Genomic DNA, 16,289 nt, shown 5'->3' with positions numbered 1-16,289 from the left:
AAGTGAGCCATGGGCCAGCCCCAAGCTCATTTATTTTTAAAACTAAATAATATTCCATTATATGGATGTGCCACAGTTTATTTATCCATTCACCTACTGAAAGACATCTTCATGGCTTCAAGTTTTGGCAATTATGAATAAAGCTGCTATAAACATTCATGTGCGGTTTTTCTTTTCTTTTTGGTGGCTAGCCAGGTCAGAGATCTGAACCCTTGACTCTGGCGTTACAAGACCCATGTGCAGATTTTTTTTTTCTTTTAAGATGATTGGTAAGGGGATCTTAACCCTTGACTTGGTGTTGTCAGCACCACGCTCTTCCAAGTGAGCGAACTGGCCATCCCTATATAGGGATTCGAACCCGTAGCCTTGGTGATATCAGCACCACACTCTCCCAAGTTAGCCACAGGCTGGCCCTCCATGTGCAGATTTTTGCATGGACATAGTTTTCTTTTTTCTGGCATCTGGCTGGAAAACAAGAGTTTTCAATTCTTTTGGGTAAATACCAAAGAACACAACTGCTGGACCCTATGGTGAGAGTATGTTTTTAAAGAAACTGACAAACTATCTTCCAAAATGGCTGTATTATTTTGCATTCCCATTAGCAATGAATAAGAGTTCCTGTTGCTCTACATCCTTGCCAGCATTTGGTGTTGTCAATGCTTTGGATTTCAGCCATTCTAATAGGTGTGTAGGTGTAGGCTATCTTATTTTTGTTTTAATTTGCGCTCCCTAAAGATATAAGATGTTAAACATCTGGGCCGGCCTGTGGCTCACTTGGGAGAGTGTGGTGCTGATAACACCAAGGCCACGGGTTCGGATCCCATATAGGGATGGCCGGTTAGCTCATTGGGTGAGCATGGTGCGACAACACCAACTCAAGGGTTAAGATCTCCTTACCGGTCATCTTTAAAAAAAAAAAAAAAAAAAAAGATGTTAAACATCTTATTTTTGTCTTTTTCTTTTTTTTCCTTAACAAAGCACAATTTTAGTTGACAGGATATCTGAAAGACAAACTATGGTTGTTTAAACTGGCACAGCTGGCAGATGCTTTCTCAAAAACGAACAGGGTAAGGACTGGCCAGTTAGCTCGTCTGGTTAGAGCAAGGTGCTGATAACACCAGGGTTGGGGTTTTGGATCCCTGGACTCGTCGGCTGCCAAAAAAAAGAAAAGAAAAAAATGAACACAGTGATCCTGTCTCTTCAGGCTTCAAGGAAAACAACAGACAGTATTTGTTGCCAATTATAAAATTTGAGCTTTCAAGAGAAATCAGAGCTCAACAGCTTGCTAACATTTAAGGTACATTGCTGATAAGATCAGTGGTTAAACCGAATAAAGAAATGTGTCAACATTTGGAAGATCTGCATAACTCAGTAAACCAATGTCTTCCAAAAGACCATAGGTATGATTTTCCAAAATCATGCATGCATAAAGAGTCCACTCAAAATGAAAGGTATACCAATGATTTTAATGTGATAGAGCCTAAATTTCATAGCTATGGTTTTGGATTCCACACAACTAACCTTTAAAAAACTATCACTTGTAAGTTTAGATGTGGTATCAAAGAAGAATATTCACAATTTTCTGAAAAAGCTATTATTTCCTAAGGCTGGACAGTTAGCTCAGCTGTTTAGAGCACAGTGTGGTAACACCAAGGTCAAGAGTTCAGATCCTTGTGTTGGCCAGCTGCCACAAAAGACAAAACAAACATAAATAAAATGTTTTCCCCTTTTTTACAGAACTTACATTCTAGTAGGAACTTAGATTTAAAGCACAGGATTCTTTCTTTTTCTGGCGGTTGGCCGGTATGGGGATCCAGACCACTGACCTTGGTATTACAACACTGTACTCTATAACCAACTGAGCTAACCAGCCAGCCGGCTTTTCCCTTTCCAATTCAATATTTGTTTTTTTTTTTTTTTTTTTTAAAGATGACCGGTAAGGGGATCTTTAACCCTTGACTTGGTGTTATCAGCACCACGCTCACCCAGTGAGCTAACCGTCCATCCCTATATGGGATCCGAACCCATGGCCTTGGTGTTAGCAGCACCACACTCTCCGGAGTGAGCCACGGGCCAGCCCCCAATTCAACATTTGTGAAGCCAGATTTCCTTCATGCACCTTAGTCAACAACATTTCGCAACAGATCGAATACAGGATCAGATATGAGAATCCAGCTGCTTCAACTAAGCCAGACATTAGAGAGATTTGTATGTAAAACACCACCACTCTTCTAATATTTTGTGGACAATATGCTCGTTTTTAATAGGAAAATGTTATTTATGTAAACATATAATGGGTTTATTATGGTATTTTTAATGAATCGATATATATTTAAATTTTTTCTCAGTCAAAAAACTTCCAATAAGGTAAATATCGAGAGATATAACCCACAAAACTAGAGCTCTCTAGGGTCCTCTAAACTGCTAACAGTGTAAAAGGCTCCCGGGACCAAAAAGTTTGGGAACCGCTACTCTGGGATCCCTTCTTATCCTGCTGGCTAATCCCAGTGGAGAACATCAGGTACTAAAATCTTTTTCAAGACTCAACTCGCTAAGAACCTTCCTTAACTGGACCACACTGATACTGCCCCTGCTCCGCATCCCCTCTTCAATATGTTGTTCTATTTCCCCTGCTGCTTTCAAACCTCGGGTTCTCCGCAGGTACAGGAAGAGAAACTGAAGCGACTCGCCCACTCGCTCTTGGGGCAGCCCTTCCAGGAGCGCCCTTAACTCGGCGGTCAATCTTTCTAGAAAAGTCTGCCCTTTGCGCCCGAACCCTCACACACTGCAGGACACTACAACCTGAGAAGGCCTAATGGGGTCGGGGAAAGACCCAAGGAAGATGGGGAGCTCCAAGTCTTCCTAGGGTTGAAAGAGCGAAGGAGCCTCGTAATACCTCATGAGTGACACTGAAGACTGGAAAAAACCGACTCTATGTGAATCCTCGCCCCTCGTCAGTCGCCGTGTACGGCGATGCCCGCCCATCTACCTTCGCGCCTGCGCCGCCCCGCCCCAAGACTTCTCGTTCCGCCCCCTGCCGCAGAGACTCGGCGCTGCCGGTCGGGGCCCTTCACGACAGTGCCGGCGCTTTCCGGCCGGCCGCGCAGGTCCTGATGTGTCCAAGAGGCGGAGCCTATGGGAGCCAACCGTCGCCGGGGCCCCCTGCTAAGACGCAGCTGGTGTGGCTGCGAGCCACATCTGTCTGAAGCGAGCCATGGCGGTGTCCGCTCGGTCCGCGCGGGCTAATCCCGGATCAGGTAGACTTAGGACCTCTCCCTGCGGTGGAGAGAAAAGGGCGCTGGTCTCAGAGGGGCGGAGGCAGCAGGACGCCCAGTGAGACCTGGGGAATGGGCGTGTTGATACTGCGGTCTGAAGCTTTGCGATGATGGTGACATTCGGGGTACTTTGCAGTTTGGGGGCTGTAGTCTGAGGGGTTTTGGGACATTGGGGTATCTTTGAGGAGGGTCTGCACTGCAGGGATGTTTCCGGTAGTCAGAGATCAGTGGGAGAACCCAGGTGTGCGGAAGCCCTGGAACTGTTGGCGCTGTGATTTCTGTGTTTTGGAGAGGAGCCCATCCCACCCCATCCCACCCCCCCGCACACACATTTTCTCTATTTATTGGTTGCAGATAAAGTGCTGAAAGACAAGGCTGAGCAGACCTCCGGGCCCAGGCAAGGCAGCCGAATGAGGAAACTCTTGGGTTTTGAATGGACAGACTTGTCCAGCTGGAGGAGGCTGGTGACCCTGCTAAATCGACCAACGGATCCTGCAAGCCTGGCTGTCTTTCGTTTTCTCTTTGGTGAGTCCAGTTTCCGGGAGGGGACAGTTCGGTTGCTGGCGAGAGAATGACCATCGTCCATTTCTTGGTTATTTGGTTAGCTCCCTTTTCCTTAGAGCTGAAGATATTGATATAATGGAATAGGTCTTTGTGAAGTTTAGTATGAAACCCGCTTTTGTCTCCTCCAGTTAGGGATTGGAGGCCAGAAATGCTTTGTTTTGAGGCTGTATGAAATACAGAGGCAGAGGAACAAGGATCATTTTGCTCGTGGCATGAAGCTGCCCAGAAACTATGCTAAAGACTTCAGAGAAACAGAGCAGGGGTAACAGATACCAGACAGTTTGACTGTGACTCCAGAATACAGAGCTTCCTAACTCATAGGCCACAGCATGTGTACTTGGAATGTGTTACACACATGCAAAGATGTTAATCTCCTTAGCCCAGTAGTTCTCAACTGGGGGTAATTTTGCTTCCCCGTGTGGGTATTTGGCAATGTCTGGAGAAATGTTTAGTTGTCACAACTGGGGGAAGGAGGAATAGGTGGCTGCTGGCATCTATATGGGGGCCAGGAATTCTCCTAAATGTCCTATAATGCACAGGGGAGCCCCTCCCAACAAATAATTACCCAGCCCAAAATGCAACTAGTCCTGTGGTTGAGATACGCTACCTTAACACAAGCTGGCTTCCTTATCTGAGTAACCCCTTCTGTTTATTCCCATGTGTTGGGCAAATACTACTGTTTTCTGGGTGTGCCACAAAGCATCCCCTAGAACACTTTCTGTAGCCCAGCAGGATAGATCTTTATAAATACAACTATCAAAACCCTGACAAGGGCTGGCCAGTTAGCTCAGTTGGTTCGAGCACAGTGTTATAATACTAAGATCAAGGGTTCGGATCCCCGTACCAGCCAGCTGCCCATACCCCCCCCCCAAAAATCCCAAAACCCTAACAACAATTCTTATAGTATTTTATACATTTCTATCATTTAATTCTCTCTGTAACCCTGTGAAGTATTATGAGCCCCCTTTTTACAAATGGGGAATTGGCTTTCTGAGCTGTCTGAGATTGCATGGCTGGCATATGCCTAACACAGAGTAGGTACTCAGTAGTTATTGGTGAATAAATAGTTAAGATTAGAAAAGAAGACTGACCTTGGAGCTGGGCACACTCAACTATGTTTCACTGTATTTTACTGCTTCCTGAGCTAAGGCTTATCGGTCCCCTCCCCTTTTGGCTTTTCAGGGTTCTTGATGGTATTGGACATTCCCCAGGAGCGGGGGCTCAGCTCCCTGGACCGAAGATACCTGGATGGGCTGGAGGTGTGCCGTTTCCCCTTGCTGGATGCCCTGCACCCACTGCCACTTGACTGGATGTATCTTGTCTACACCATCATGTTTCTGGGTGAGGGAACTATGGGAGAGATGGGAGTATTGATTGGCCTGCCAAAACACAGAAATAAGAAGCATGCTTGTCTTAGTCCTATTCTGTTGCTTATAACAAAGTCTCCGAAACTGGGAGATTTATAAGAAAACAAAATTTATTGCTTATGGTTTCTGAGGCTGGGAAGTCCAAAGTCCAGGGAATACATCTGATGAGGGTCTTCTTTGGTGGTGGCTTTACAATAATGCATGGGTTTCACATGGCAAAAAATGGCAGAGCAAAGAGAGAGAGACTCTCATGTGCTCTTCTTTTAAAGGCCTCAGAACCAGGCCCTTGATCACCATTAATTCATTCACTATGGCATGGTCCTACAATCTAATCACCTCTTCAAGGCCCCACTTTCAAATACTGTAAGAGGATTTCCAACGCTCAGTAGTTACAGTGGGAATTAAGCTTCTAATATGTGGACTTTGGGGGACACAAGTCAGTCAGTCCACAGCAATGCTGGTGAATGACCAAGGTCTTGGGTGCCTTATTTCACTTCTGCTGTGATTCAGTTTCATGCTGCTGACTTGTGTGTCATCTGAACTGTGACCCCATAACTCTTTTTTAAAATGTTAAAATAACATTTATTTTTTATTTAGTTTTACCTGATTGTAAAATGTCTGATGACTTTTCTTAATCCCAACCACAGCCTGTCCCAGAGAAGCTGGGCCTGTGGTGACCCTTTGACTTCTTAATACTCTCCCCACACATCTCAGGGGCACTGGGCATGATGCTGGGCCTGTGCTACCGGATAAGCTGTGTGTTATTCCTGCTGCCATACTGGTATGTGTTTCTTCTGGACAAGACGTCATGGAACAACCACTCCTATCTGTATGGTTTGTTGGCCTTTCAGCTGACATTGATGGATGCAAACCACTACTGGTATGAGTCTGGAGGGGCTTAGGGATGGGGTCATCTGGGTCAGGATGGTTACCAGAGATGGGGGCCCGGTAAAGTCCTAGAATTTTCTCCAGTCAGTATATTTTCAACCATGCTTTGCAAATTGTGGTTACAAGGTCACATTTTCATTTGCATGGATTTCGGAGGGGGAAAGGCCAGCCAGTCGGGACACTTGGGATGACCAAAAACAAAATGGTTTCATCCCACCTCTTTCCATATCTCCCCAGGTGTCTTGATTTATTTACTTCCTATAACCCTCTTAGAAGAAGAGAAGACTAAAGCCAGACATAGCTGTTTTTAGATACTTCAAAGGTGGTTATGTGGAAGAGGGAGCAGACATTGTCTGTGTGAGCCCAGAGGGGCAGAATTAGAGTCAAGAATAGAAATGGCCATGAGGCAGAAATCATGTCAGAAGAGGGCCCACCAGTGCGGTCATGGGAGGAGGTAACCCTCCCCCATTTCTGGTGGAGAAGGGATTTGGAGACAGGGTAGCAGGGCAAATGACCTTAAGGATTTTTCCCATTGTTAAGCAAAAAGCAAATATGAGAGGTCAATAAGATGAATATGGGAAAAAAATCTCTAACATTGAATTCAGTAATAGTCATTAAGTATCATTTGTTAATACACACATGCCCCTTTTGTAAAACTTTAAACTCACTCAAAATGGCCAGCTCTGATCACAGAGAATTAAGAGGCAGTTTTGATAGACTATCCCTGAAAAGTTCCATTTTTATGACTTTTATACATTTTGAAAAAATTACCTATTATTTACTTAGGGCTTTCTACATGGCAGGCACTATCCTAAACATTTAAGATTTTTCTTCATTAAAACCTTAGGAGGGGCTGGCCAATTAGCTCAGCTTGTTAGAGCTTGGTGTTGATAACACCAAGGTCAAGGCCACCAAAAACCAAAAAACAAACAAAAAAAACTGCTATGAAGTCCATAGTGCTGTTCCCATTTTATAGATGAAGAAACTAAGTCTTAGAGAAGTAAGGTATTTTAAGGTCGTGTAGCAGGTATGAGGCAGAAGTGAGAGTCCAGGTGTCCTTGACTGCAGAGTTCAGTGCTCTTGACTACAAGTGTAAGCTGCCCCTCTCTCAGTTTCTACTTCTTGAAGACCTGCTTTGCTTCTGTCTCCCCAGAATACATCTGGTGTTAGTAGCCTGGCTTTATCAGTTCTCTCCCAGGATAAAAGCAATTAGCAAGTACCCTCTTGGAACTGGATCTTAGTATCCAGGTCTGTGACATGTTAGTTTATGCTGTATGTTTATTTGTTGTTGAGTGTTTTGAATTTTTTAACAATGATAGTACGCTGTATATATATTTATATACACCTTTAGCTTTTCAAAGACTCCCTCAAATTTATTTTCTTTTTTAGTTATTTTCTAGCATTGTAGTCTTTTTTCCTGATTTGATCCATTAGGACAAACTCAATTGTGAGCAAACAGTAAATACTGAAGTTTTGTAGCTATGACTTTTTGTTGTAACAACTCATGTTATACTAGTAATATTTCTTTTATGACTTATAACATTCACTGTTATAATTTCTTCATATAATTCTGAAGGGTCTCAGAATAGCCCAGATGACCAGGGAAGATATGAGACATATTCCTGGGATAGATAGAATTACCATGTTTTAAAAGAAAGGTGGAGACGTGACCAGACTAAGCAGCCCTCCTCAATGCTTACCTCCTTTGGTTTAGGTCTGTGGACGGCCTATTGAATGCCCGTAGGAGGAATGCTCATGTGCCCCTTTGGAACTATGCAGTGCTGCGTGGCCAGGTATGGGATTTTAGGACAGAGGAAGGTGCTCCTTGACAGCCATTGTGGTCAGCATGTCCATGGGATACCACTGCCAGATTGTGCTGTCTTTGGCCTCCGTGGATCTTCTCTTTTTTCCTTCGCTGGAAAACTAGGCTGGCTTTTTCACTTTTTCCAACCCCCTAATCTCTGAGTTCTCTCACTTTGTCATGGGAAGAATAGACCTTTGTCCCTGCTAGATTGGAATCCTCATGAGAGAAAGGATCATGTCTATGTTTCCTGACTTCTTCCTTGACCTAATATTGTGCCTGGCATTGATAGGATGTCAATAAATGCTGGCTGGATGAGTGAATATCTGGTTTTTTTATTAGCATATTCATTGTTTTTTTGTTTGCTTGTTTGTTTGTTTTTTTAAAGATGACCGGTAAGGGGATCTTAACCCTTGACTTGGTGTTGTCAGCACCATGCTCACCCAGTGAGCTAACCAGCCATCTCTATATGGGATCCGAACCCATGGCCTTGGTGTTAGCAGCACCACACTCTCCCGAGTGAGCCACGGGCCAGCCCAGCATATTCATTGTTACAAATCATACTTATTCTTTATGCCACTTATCCAATCTCTCCCTTTCCCCTTCCCCCTCCCTCCTTCCCCTTCTTTTTCCCCCCTCCCCCCTCTAATAACCATGAATTTGTTCTCTCCATCTGATAGATTAACTGATCCTTTGTTGGTTTGTTGCCTAGATCATCTGTCCAGTACTGAAACAGGTGTGATCAAGTCCTCCCCTATTATTTTAAATCAGATGCTGCTTCTATTCTTCTATTACTCTGGAGTGTGCCTTGGAGAAAGAGGACCTCTTTTTTTTTTTTTTTTTTTTTTGTCCCTGCCAGTGCCTTTCCTTGTGTCAATGCAGTTGAGAGTCTGGCATGCCATCTGCATGGTGGCTGTGACTGCTGCTATGGAGTCTAGCTGCTTTTGCAGCAGCCGTGGCAATTGTGGTAGCTGTGGTAGGCTACCTGCATGAAAATGGTTATTTGGCGTGCTCTTTACCTGGTTGTGGCTGGGTTTGGCTTCCCCCAACTCCATGCCTCAGGACCTCGGTGGGACCTGGGACAGTGGTTGCAGCTTGCCTAGTTGCAGCTGGGTCCTGCTTTCCCTGGCTCCATGCCTCAGGTGGATGAGTGAATATGTGAAATGGGTAGAGGAATGGATCTGTTCTTCCTTGGGCCCTGTACTGAGATCAGAATTTATTTTATTCCTGACTATCTGTAGAAAACAACATTCTTTTGTTTGTTTAAACATACGTATTACATTTTGTGTTCGCAGATCTTCATTGTGTACTTCATTGCCGGTGTGAAAAAGCTGGATGCAGACTGGGTTGAAGGCTATTCCATGGAATACCTGTCCCGGCACTGGCTCTTCAGTCCATTCAAGTGAGTGGCCGTCAGGGCAGAGGCCTCATTGAGGCATGGGTACAGAGTAGGTGAAGCATCTCCCTCGAGCTGCAGTAATGTTGCTGTTCCTACTTTGCTGGAATTTGCCACATGGCCTTCCTCTGTCCACGCATCTCCCTATTCAGCAGAAGGCAGAGTTAATGACACCAAAAGACTGAGGCCTATCTGCTCTTGGGAGACTTATAGTATAGGTGGGCAAGAAGAGAAAAGAAATTTTAAAAAAGGAAAGGAAAGAGTGAGAACAAGGTGGCTTGGTGAATGAGCCATGCCCCCAGCAGTTGCCTCAAATGGTGCCTGTGTCCTTGCCTTGTCATCCCAGCCTCTCATCAGAGTTCCTCAGCCAGTGTTCCGAGAAGATGGGCAGTCACTGCTGTTCTTGCTCTGATGAAACCATTATTTCCCACTCTGCAAAACAAAGGTTCACCTCTGTGATTTCTCTCGTCCTCCCATTTCTTCTTTCTTCTTGCTTTGTTCTTTTTCCTCTTTCCTTTTATTTCCCAGTTCCTGAAGTTTGATTTCATTGTTATGTTAGCCAAGCATTCACCTATTAAGGTTTCTTCTCACTTATGACCTCCATGAAGAACCTACCCCATAACACACTTCTCAGTCAAATTTTGTCCTAGGAGATCTGCCCTTGCTTATTATTTAGGGTATGTTGGAAAAACTAGACACCTAAGGTATGTGAAAATGTGAAGGGGTTGGAAAACTCTACTATAGAGTGTCTGGGTGGGTGGATTAGGTACCTCAGGCGTTCCACCCACCCACTGGGGTAGATCCTATGGCAAGGACAGGGCAGCAGACGCACAGTTGTGTTGCAAATGTGCTGACTGCTGGGTTCTCCAGGGGGCTGGGGCTTGACCTTTGTCCCTGTGTCTGCAGACTAGTGTTGTCCGAAGAGCTGACTAGCCTGCTGGTGGTGCACTGGTGCGGGCTACTGCTTGACCTCTCAGCTGGTTTCCTGCTCTTCTTTGATGCCTCAAGATCCATTGGCCTTCTCTTCGTGTCCTACTTCCACTGCATGAATTCCCAGCTTTTCAGCATTGGTCAGTTCCTCTAGCCTGGTAGGAAACAGGAACTGCTGGTTTGCAGGAAGAAACTAGTGAGAGGCATCGTGTGGGAGTGGGAGATGGTGGGGGAGCAGTAGCTAAAGTGAGCCCAGTGCAGTCACTATGAAGTGGGAAAAAATGTGGATGGGGGAATTGGGGCTTCTGGACTCAGTTAGTATGTTGTGTAGTAAGGAACTCTGGGAAGAACAAGTGTACCGTAGTTAAAAACTTCTTTCATTTTGAGTGGAACACCTGGGAGAGGCTTCCTAAGGGAAAGGAGTTGAGGATGTTCAACCAAACTCCTGAAATGCTTATTTTTTTCCTGCTTCCCTAGGTATGTTCTCCTACGTCATGCTGGCCAGCAGCCCTCTCTTCTGCTCCCCTGAGTGGCCTCGAAAGCTGGTATCCCACTGTCCCAAGAGGCTGCAAGAACTGCTGCCTCTCAAAGCTGCCCCTCAGCCCAGTGCTTCTTGCGTGTACAAGAGGAGCCGGGCAAAAGGTGGTCAGAAGCCAGGGCTGCGCCATAAGCTAGGAACTGCCTTCACCTTGCTGTACCTCCTGGAGCAGCTCTTCCTGCCCTATTCCCATTTCCTCACTCAGGTTAGTAGGGGCTGTGGGTGTGCAGCAGAGGCTGGGAAAGAATGGGGCTTGTTTTGTAGCCCTTTCTTGGTAGAGGATGGGGTCAGTGTGAGAAGCATGGAGCTGATTCTTCCTCTGCCCTGACTTCCAAGGGTTATAACAACTGGACAAATGGGCTGTATGGCTATTCCTGGGACATGATGGTGCACTCCCGCTCCCATCAGCATGTGAAGATCACCTACCGTGATGGACGCACTGGCGAAGTGGGCTACCTTAACCCTGGGGTGAGACGTCTGATGCTGATAATTTGCTCTTCTTTCAGACCCCCCTTGAGCTTTGGGGTCTGGTTTGGTCCTACACACACCATAAAGTAAAATAAATTTGGGTTCACTCTGCCCTTTCTCAAGAGCCAGATTGAAACTTCTTTTGTGTGGGTTGAGATAGGGCAATGTCAATCACTTCTTTGAATTGAGATTAGACTTAGCTCAACAGTGAAAAATTCATCCTCAAAGACAAGTTCTGTTTTTTTTTCTGGCCAAAATGGATTATGCCATTGGCAGTGCATGACCTGTCCAGGAGGTTGATAATGATGAGGTGAGACTAATGTGGGGGTTTGGGACAGGTATTCACACAGAGCCGGCGTTGGAAGGATCACGCAGACATGCTGAAGCAATATGCCACTTGCCTGAGCCACCTGCTTCCCAAGTACAATGTCTCTGATCCCCAGATCTACTTTGATATTTGGGTCTCCATCAATGACCGCTTCCAGCAGAGGTGGGCAAGGGGAGCAGAGAAGGGGTAAAAAATGAAGTGCAGCTCTTTTTACCAAGATGAACAGCTCATACTTCCCGGTGTTGTCTTGCTTAAAAGGCTGTCCTTCTAGTGCATGTCTCCTTGATCTGGTTGTGGGCATAACTGGTTGCTTCCAGCAGAGGGCACCATAATGCAGGAGAAAAGCAAACTAATTTTATTTTATTTTATTTTACTTACTTATTTATTAAAAGATGACCGGTAAGGGGAGCTTAACCCTTGACTTGGTGTTGTCAGCACCACGCTCACCCAATGAGCCAATTGGCCATCCCTATATGGGATACGAACTCATGGCCTTGGTGTCATCAGCACCACACTCTCCCGAGTGAGCCACGGGCCTGCCCCAAAACTAACTTATTTTAGACATTGTTAATACAATGCCTTCTCCTCAGGCAGCCACTAACCTGCATTCTTCCCAGTGCTCCGGAACCTCTTTTCTCCTTTTTTCTCTGCCCTGGACTGGCAATAACATGGTGACATAAGGCCGTTTCTTCTATCTGGAAGCCCTGTTTCCTTTCCCTGAGAAAGGGTGAAAGGAACAGAACCAAAGTTCTGGAGGGTGGGTGGCTGTGGCCTCCTTAGAACATAGCTTTCTTTCTTTTTGTGGGGCGAGGGCGGTGGCTGGCTAGAACGTGGTTTTCTTTCCTAAGGATTTTTGACCCTCATGTGGACATCGTGCAGGCCACTTGGTCCCCCTTCCAGCGCACACCCTGGCTAAAGCCACTCTTGATTGACCTGTCTCCCTGGAGAGCCAAGTTACAGGAAATCAAGAGCAGCCTGGACAACCACACTGAGGTGGTCTTCATTGCAGATTTCCCTGGTATGGAGGAAAGTAAAGGGAGGCTTTGCTGTCTTTCTTCCTGGTTTCCTTGGCCAGGGACATTGCATGTGGTGGACTAGGGTGGGGTGGGGGGGCACTCCTGCTAGGAGGAATATTTTTGACACCTGAGGGGGTGGTTGAGGTGATGGTGTGATGTCTGTGTTCTGACTGGGAGTGAGTTCACTCTACCATGAGGTAGGATGGTGAACTCTGTTGCCCCTGGCAGGGCTACACTTGGAAAATTTTGTAAGTGAAGACCTGGGCAACACTAGCATCCAGCTGCTGCAGGGGGAAGTGACTGTGGAGCTGGTGGCAGAACAGAAGAACCATACTCTTCGGGAGGGAGAAAAAATGCAGGTATTTTATTGGAAATAACAATGGCAGAAAGTTTGGATGAGCAGGGTTCATTTATTATAGACTGAAAATGCTTTACCATGGCAGTAATGCAGTGGTGCTGAAAAAGGAACGGCCCCTGGGGCTGTGAATAGCCTCATCCAGGATTCTAGAGGTCAGTTACTTTGCACTCCAAAACACAATGAGAAGGAAGATGCCAGGCAGGGTAGAATAGAGCGGATAGGCTGGCTAGGAAAGGTTAGAGAGTGAAATATATCCATCTCTTCCCCCTTGTCAGTTACCTGCTGGTGAGTACCATAAGGTGTATACAATATCGTCTAGTCCTTCCTGCTACATGTACATCTATGTCAACACTACAGAGCTCGCACTAGAGCAAGACCTGGCATATCTGCAAGAATTAAAGGAGAAGGTGGAGAATGGAAGCGGTGAGTATTTGGAGGTTTGTGCTGAGATAGCCCCTGGTTTCAAGAAGTCAGGGTTATGAGTGAGGATCTAGCCATTAAAGATTGAACTTGAAGCCTCTAGCTGGTGGGAGTTCTAAGGGAGAAAGTGATCCCTCTCAGTGATTCCTCTTCTTGTTGTCTTCCGGGCAGAAACAGAACCTCTACCTCCAGAGCTTCAGCCTTTGTTGGAAGGGGAAGTAAAAGGGGGCCCTGAGCCAACACCTCTGGTTCGGACCTTTCTTAGACGCCAGCAAAGGCTTCAGGAGATTGAACGCAGGCGCAATACCCCTTTCCACGAGCGGCTCTTCCGCTTCTTGTTGCGAAAGCTCTATGTTTTTCGACGCAGGTAAGTTTTACCCACAGCAATACTTGTCATTGCCGTCCGATGTTTGCAAGCTTGGTGACTTTTTTCTGGTGAGGGTAACCCTAGAGATTCTCTCCCAGGATAGGACAGTCTAGCTCTAGATATCTCTTCCCTCTCTATTCTCTACCTGATTTCACAGAAGACTAAGTAGCCTGAGTCTGATGGCCTACTGTCTTGTTCCGTCTCAGCTTATCTCCAGCCTCCCCCTGGGTTATTCCTACTCTGGAATCCTCTACCAGACTGCATAAGGAGTGGGGTTACCCTACCAGCTGGGATGTAGAGGGTCACTGGGGAGATTCTCATATATGCCTGGGTAAAAGAAGCTAGGACCAGGTACCCTCTAAGGACTTTGGCTGGAATTGTGTTGAAACAGGAGGTTGGACTGGTGTCCTTTTCCCTCTTTTTCAGCTTCCTGATGACTTGTATTTCACTTCGAAATCTGGTATTAGGCCGCCCCTCCCTGGAGCAGCTGGCCCAAGAAGTGACGTACGCAAACTTGCGACCCTTTGAGCCAGTTGGAGAATTGAGTCCTTCAAACACGGATTCTTCAAATTCTGAACTTCCTGAATCAAATTCTGATCCTGTCCACTCAGAGTTCTGAGGGGAGCCAGATGGGTGCATATATGGGAGCAGCCAGTCCCATTTGAAGAAATGATCTCAGATTTTTTTTACACTTTTTTTGTTGTCCAAAGCTTTTTTAATTCAGAAATGATAGCTTAGAGGAGCCAAGGAAATAAAGCAAGGGTAAGATTTGTCAATTCAAGATTGAGGGACCAGGAAGAGGTTAGAAGCAATGTGAAAATGTCCTCCTAAGATAAAAAGGTAAGATTCAGGCTTAAAGTGACTGGCTTTTTGGGGAAAGAGATTTAACGTACTATGATAAAAGTAATAACTTCACGAGTGTTTGTTATATGTTAGGCACTGTGTGAAGCAGTGTACCTACATTATCACATTTAATCCTTAATAGTCATTAGCCCAATTTTACAGTTGGAGAAACTGAGGCTGAGAGGCAAAATAATTTGCCCAAATACATATATCTAGTAAGAGACGGATTGATGGTTTGAACTTGTTTGACTTAAGGTCCTGGAATAGCATCATCAAAGTTAACCTAATAAGGAAATTTAGATATTTGCCAGTAGTGTTTGTCTAAAATAAACTTAGTATTTGGTATTATTCTAGCCTTTAGTGAGCAGGTGGTGATGTAAAATATGAACCAAATTTGGTGAGGGATTAGAGAATGTTTAGATACTTTGTAGGTTTGGATGTTCAAGGGTGACTCAGGAAGCTCCTCAGTTCAGTGAAAAATCAAAGGCTTGTCACTGAACTAGGAAGTGAGAATGCACTTCCTGCTTCTGGGAGCACATGGTCTCGTAGCAGAGACTGGCAGTAAATTGGCAGCCTCAGTAACTTCTATAAAGGATTCCATCTCTTTTTGCAGGCTTCTCTTCCCATCCCCTATCCCACCCCTTGGACAGTGGTCCCAGGGTTCTTTCTTAAGTCACTGCCTTTTTATCATACACACTTGGGATGGTTGTGCCTACTGCATGATTTTCAGCGATGTTGCTTAGATCTCTTTTTTGTGCCCTAGATCTATAGATCTAAGCTCCACCTGGATATCCCACAGGCCTATCAAACTCAGTCTTTTTTTTTTTTTTTTGAGATGACCGGTAAGGGGATCTTAACCCTTGACTTCGTGTTGTCAGCACCATCCTCTCCAAGTAAGCTAACCGGCCATCCCTATGTAGGATCCAAACCCGTGGTCTTGGTGTTATCAGCTCCACACACTCCCAAGTGAGCCATGGGCTGGCCCTAAACTGTCCTTTTTAAACAGAATTTACATTCATCCCCAACTCAGACCTGCTTCCTTTATTAGTGAATGACAACTCTGTGAAGGTTAATTCTAGATGTCAACTTGGTTAAATGAAGGAATGCTGAGAAACCTGGTAAAGCAATCTTTTCAGGTGTGTCCATGAGGGTGTTTGCAGGAGAGATTAATATGAGATTCTGAGTGGCCTGGGTCTGAAAGACTGACCCTAGGTGTGGGTAGGAACCATCCAATCTGCCGGGAGTACGGAGAGAACAAAAGACAGAGGAAAGAGGTGAAGCTTTCTCTCTCGATCCTCTGGAGGTGGGATACATTTTTCTCTCCTGTCCGTGGACATCAGAGTTTGAGACTCTTCAGCTTTTGGGTTCCAGAACTTACACCAAGGACACCATCAGCTTCCCTTGTTTTGAGGCCTTTGGACTCGGACTGAACCATGCTACCAGCATCTGGTTTATAGACAGCCTATCGTGGAAACTTTTCTTCATAGCCACGTGAGCTAATTCCCCTAATAAACCTCTCTCATATAATTATAACATATCCTATTGATTCTGTCTCTCTGGAGAACCTTAATACAAACTCTATACTTTGACCAAGCCATGTCTTGAGTCATTGGCCTTGACTCTTCCCATTTCCTTACATTTCTTATAATTGCCAAGATTCTACATACCTTTCTTACCTCTTGAATCTACTTTGATTTCTATTATCTCTGTCTGTATTCTTTCAGCCTTAT

At 45.3% G+C, this 16,289-nt stretch overlaps 1 protein-coding gene across 1 annotated transcript; it reads left to right on the top strand.

Moving 5' to 3' along the window:
• Positions 1-3,142: 3,142 nt before the first annotated feature.
• On the top strand, positions 3,143-16,143 carry GGCX (gamma-glutamyl carboxylase). Its single transcript, XM_063077986.1, has 15 exons — positions 3,143-3,257; positions 3,630-3,800; positions 5,022-5,180; positions 5,921-6,086; positions 7,809-7,887; positions 9,191-9,297; positions 10,198-10,361; positions 10,699-10,964; positions 11,096-11,227; positions 11,566-11,717; positions 12,404-12,573; positions 12,800-12,930; positions 13,205-13,352; positions 13,521-13,716; positions 14,143-16,143. The coding sequence occupies exons 1-15, from the start codon at positions 3,215-3,217 to the stop codon at positions 14,333-14,335; spliced, it is 2,277 nt and encodes a 758-aa protein (XP_062934056.1). The 5' UTR covers positions 3,143-3,214; the 3' UTR covers positions 14,336-16,143.
• The last annotated feature ends 146 nt before the right edge of the window (positions 16,144-16,289 follow it).

The sequence above is a fragment of the Cynocephalus volans genome, chromosome 14, assembly GCF_027409185.1.
Source record: "Cynocephalus volans isolate mCynVol1 chromosome 14, mCynVol1.pri, whole genome shotgun sequence".
Lineage (NCBI taxonomy): Eukaryota > Metazoa > Chordata > Mammalia > Dermoptera > Cynocephalidae > Cynocephalus > Cynocephalus volans.
The sequence above is the reverse complement of the archived record's forward strand: the minus strand, read 5'-3'. Positions and strand labels throughout refer to the sequence as shown.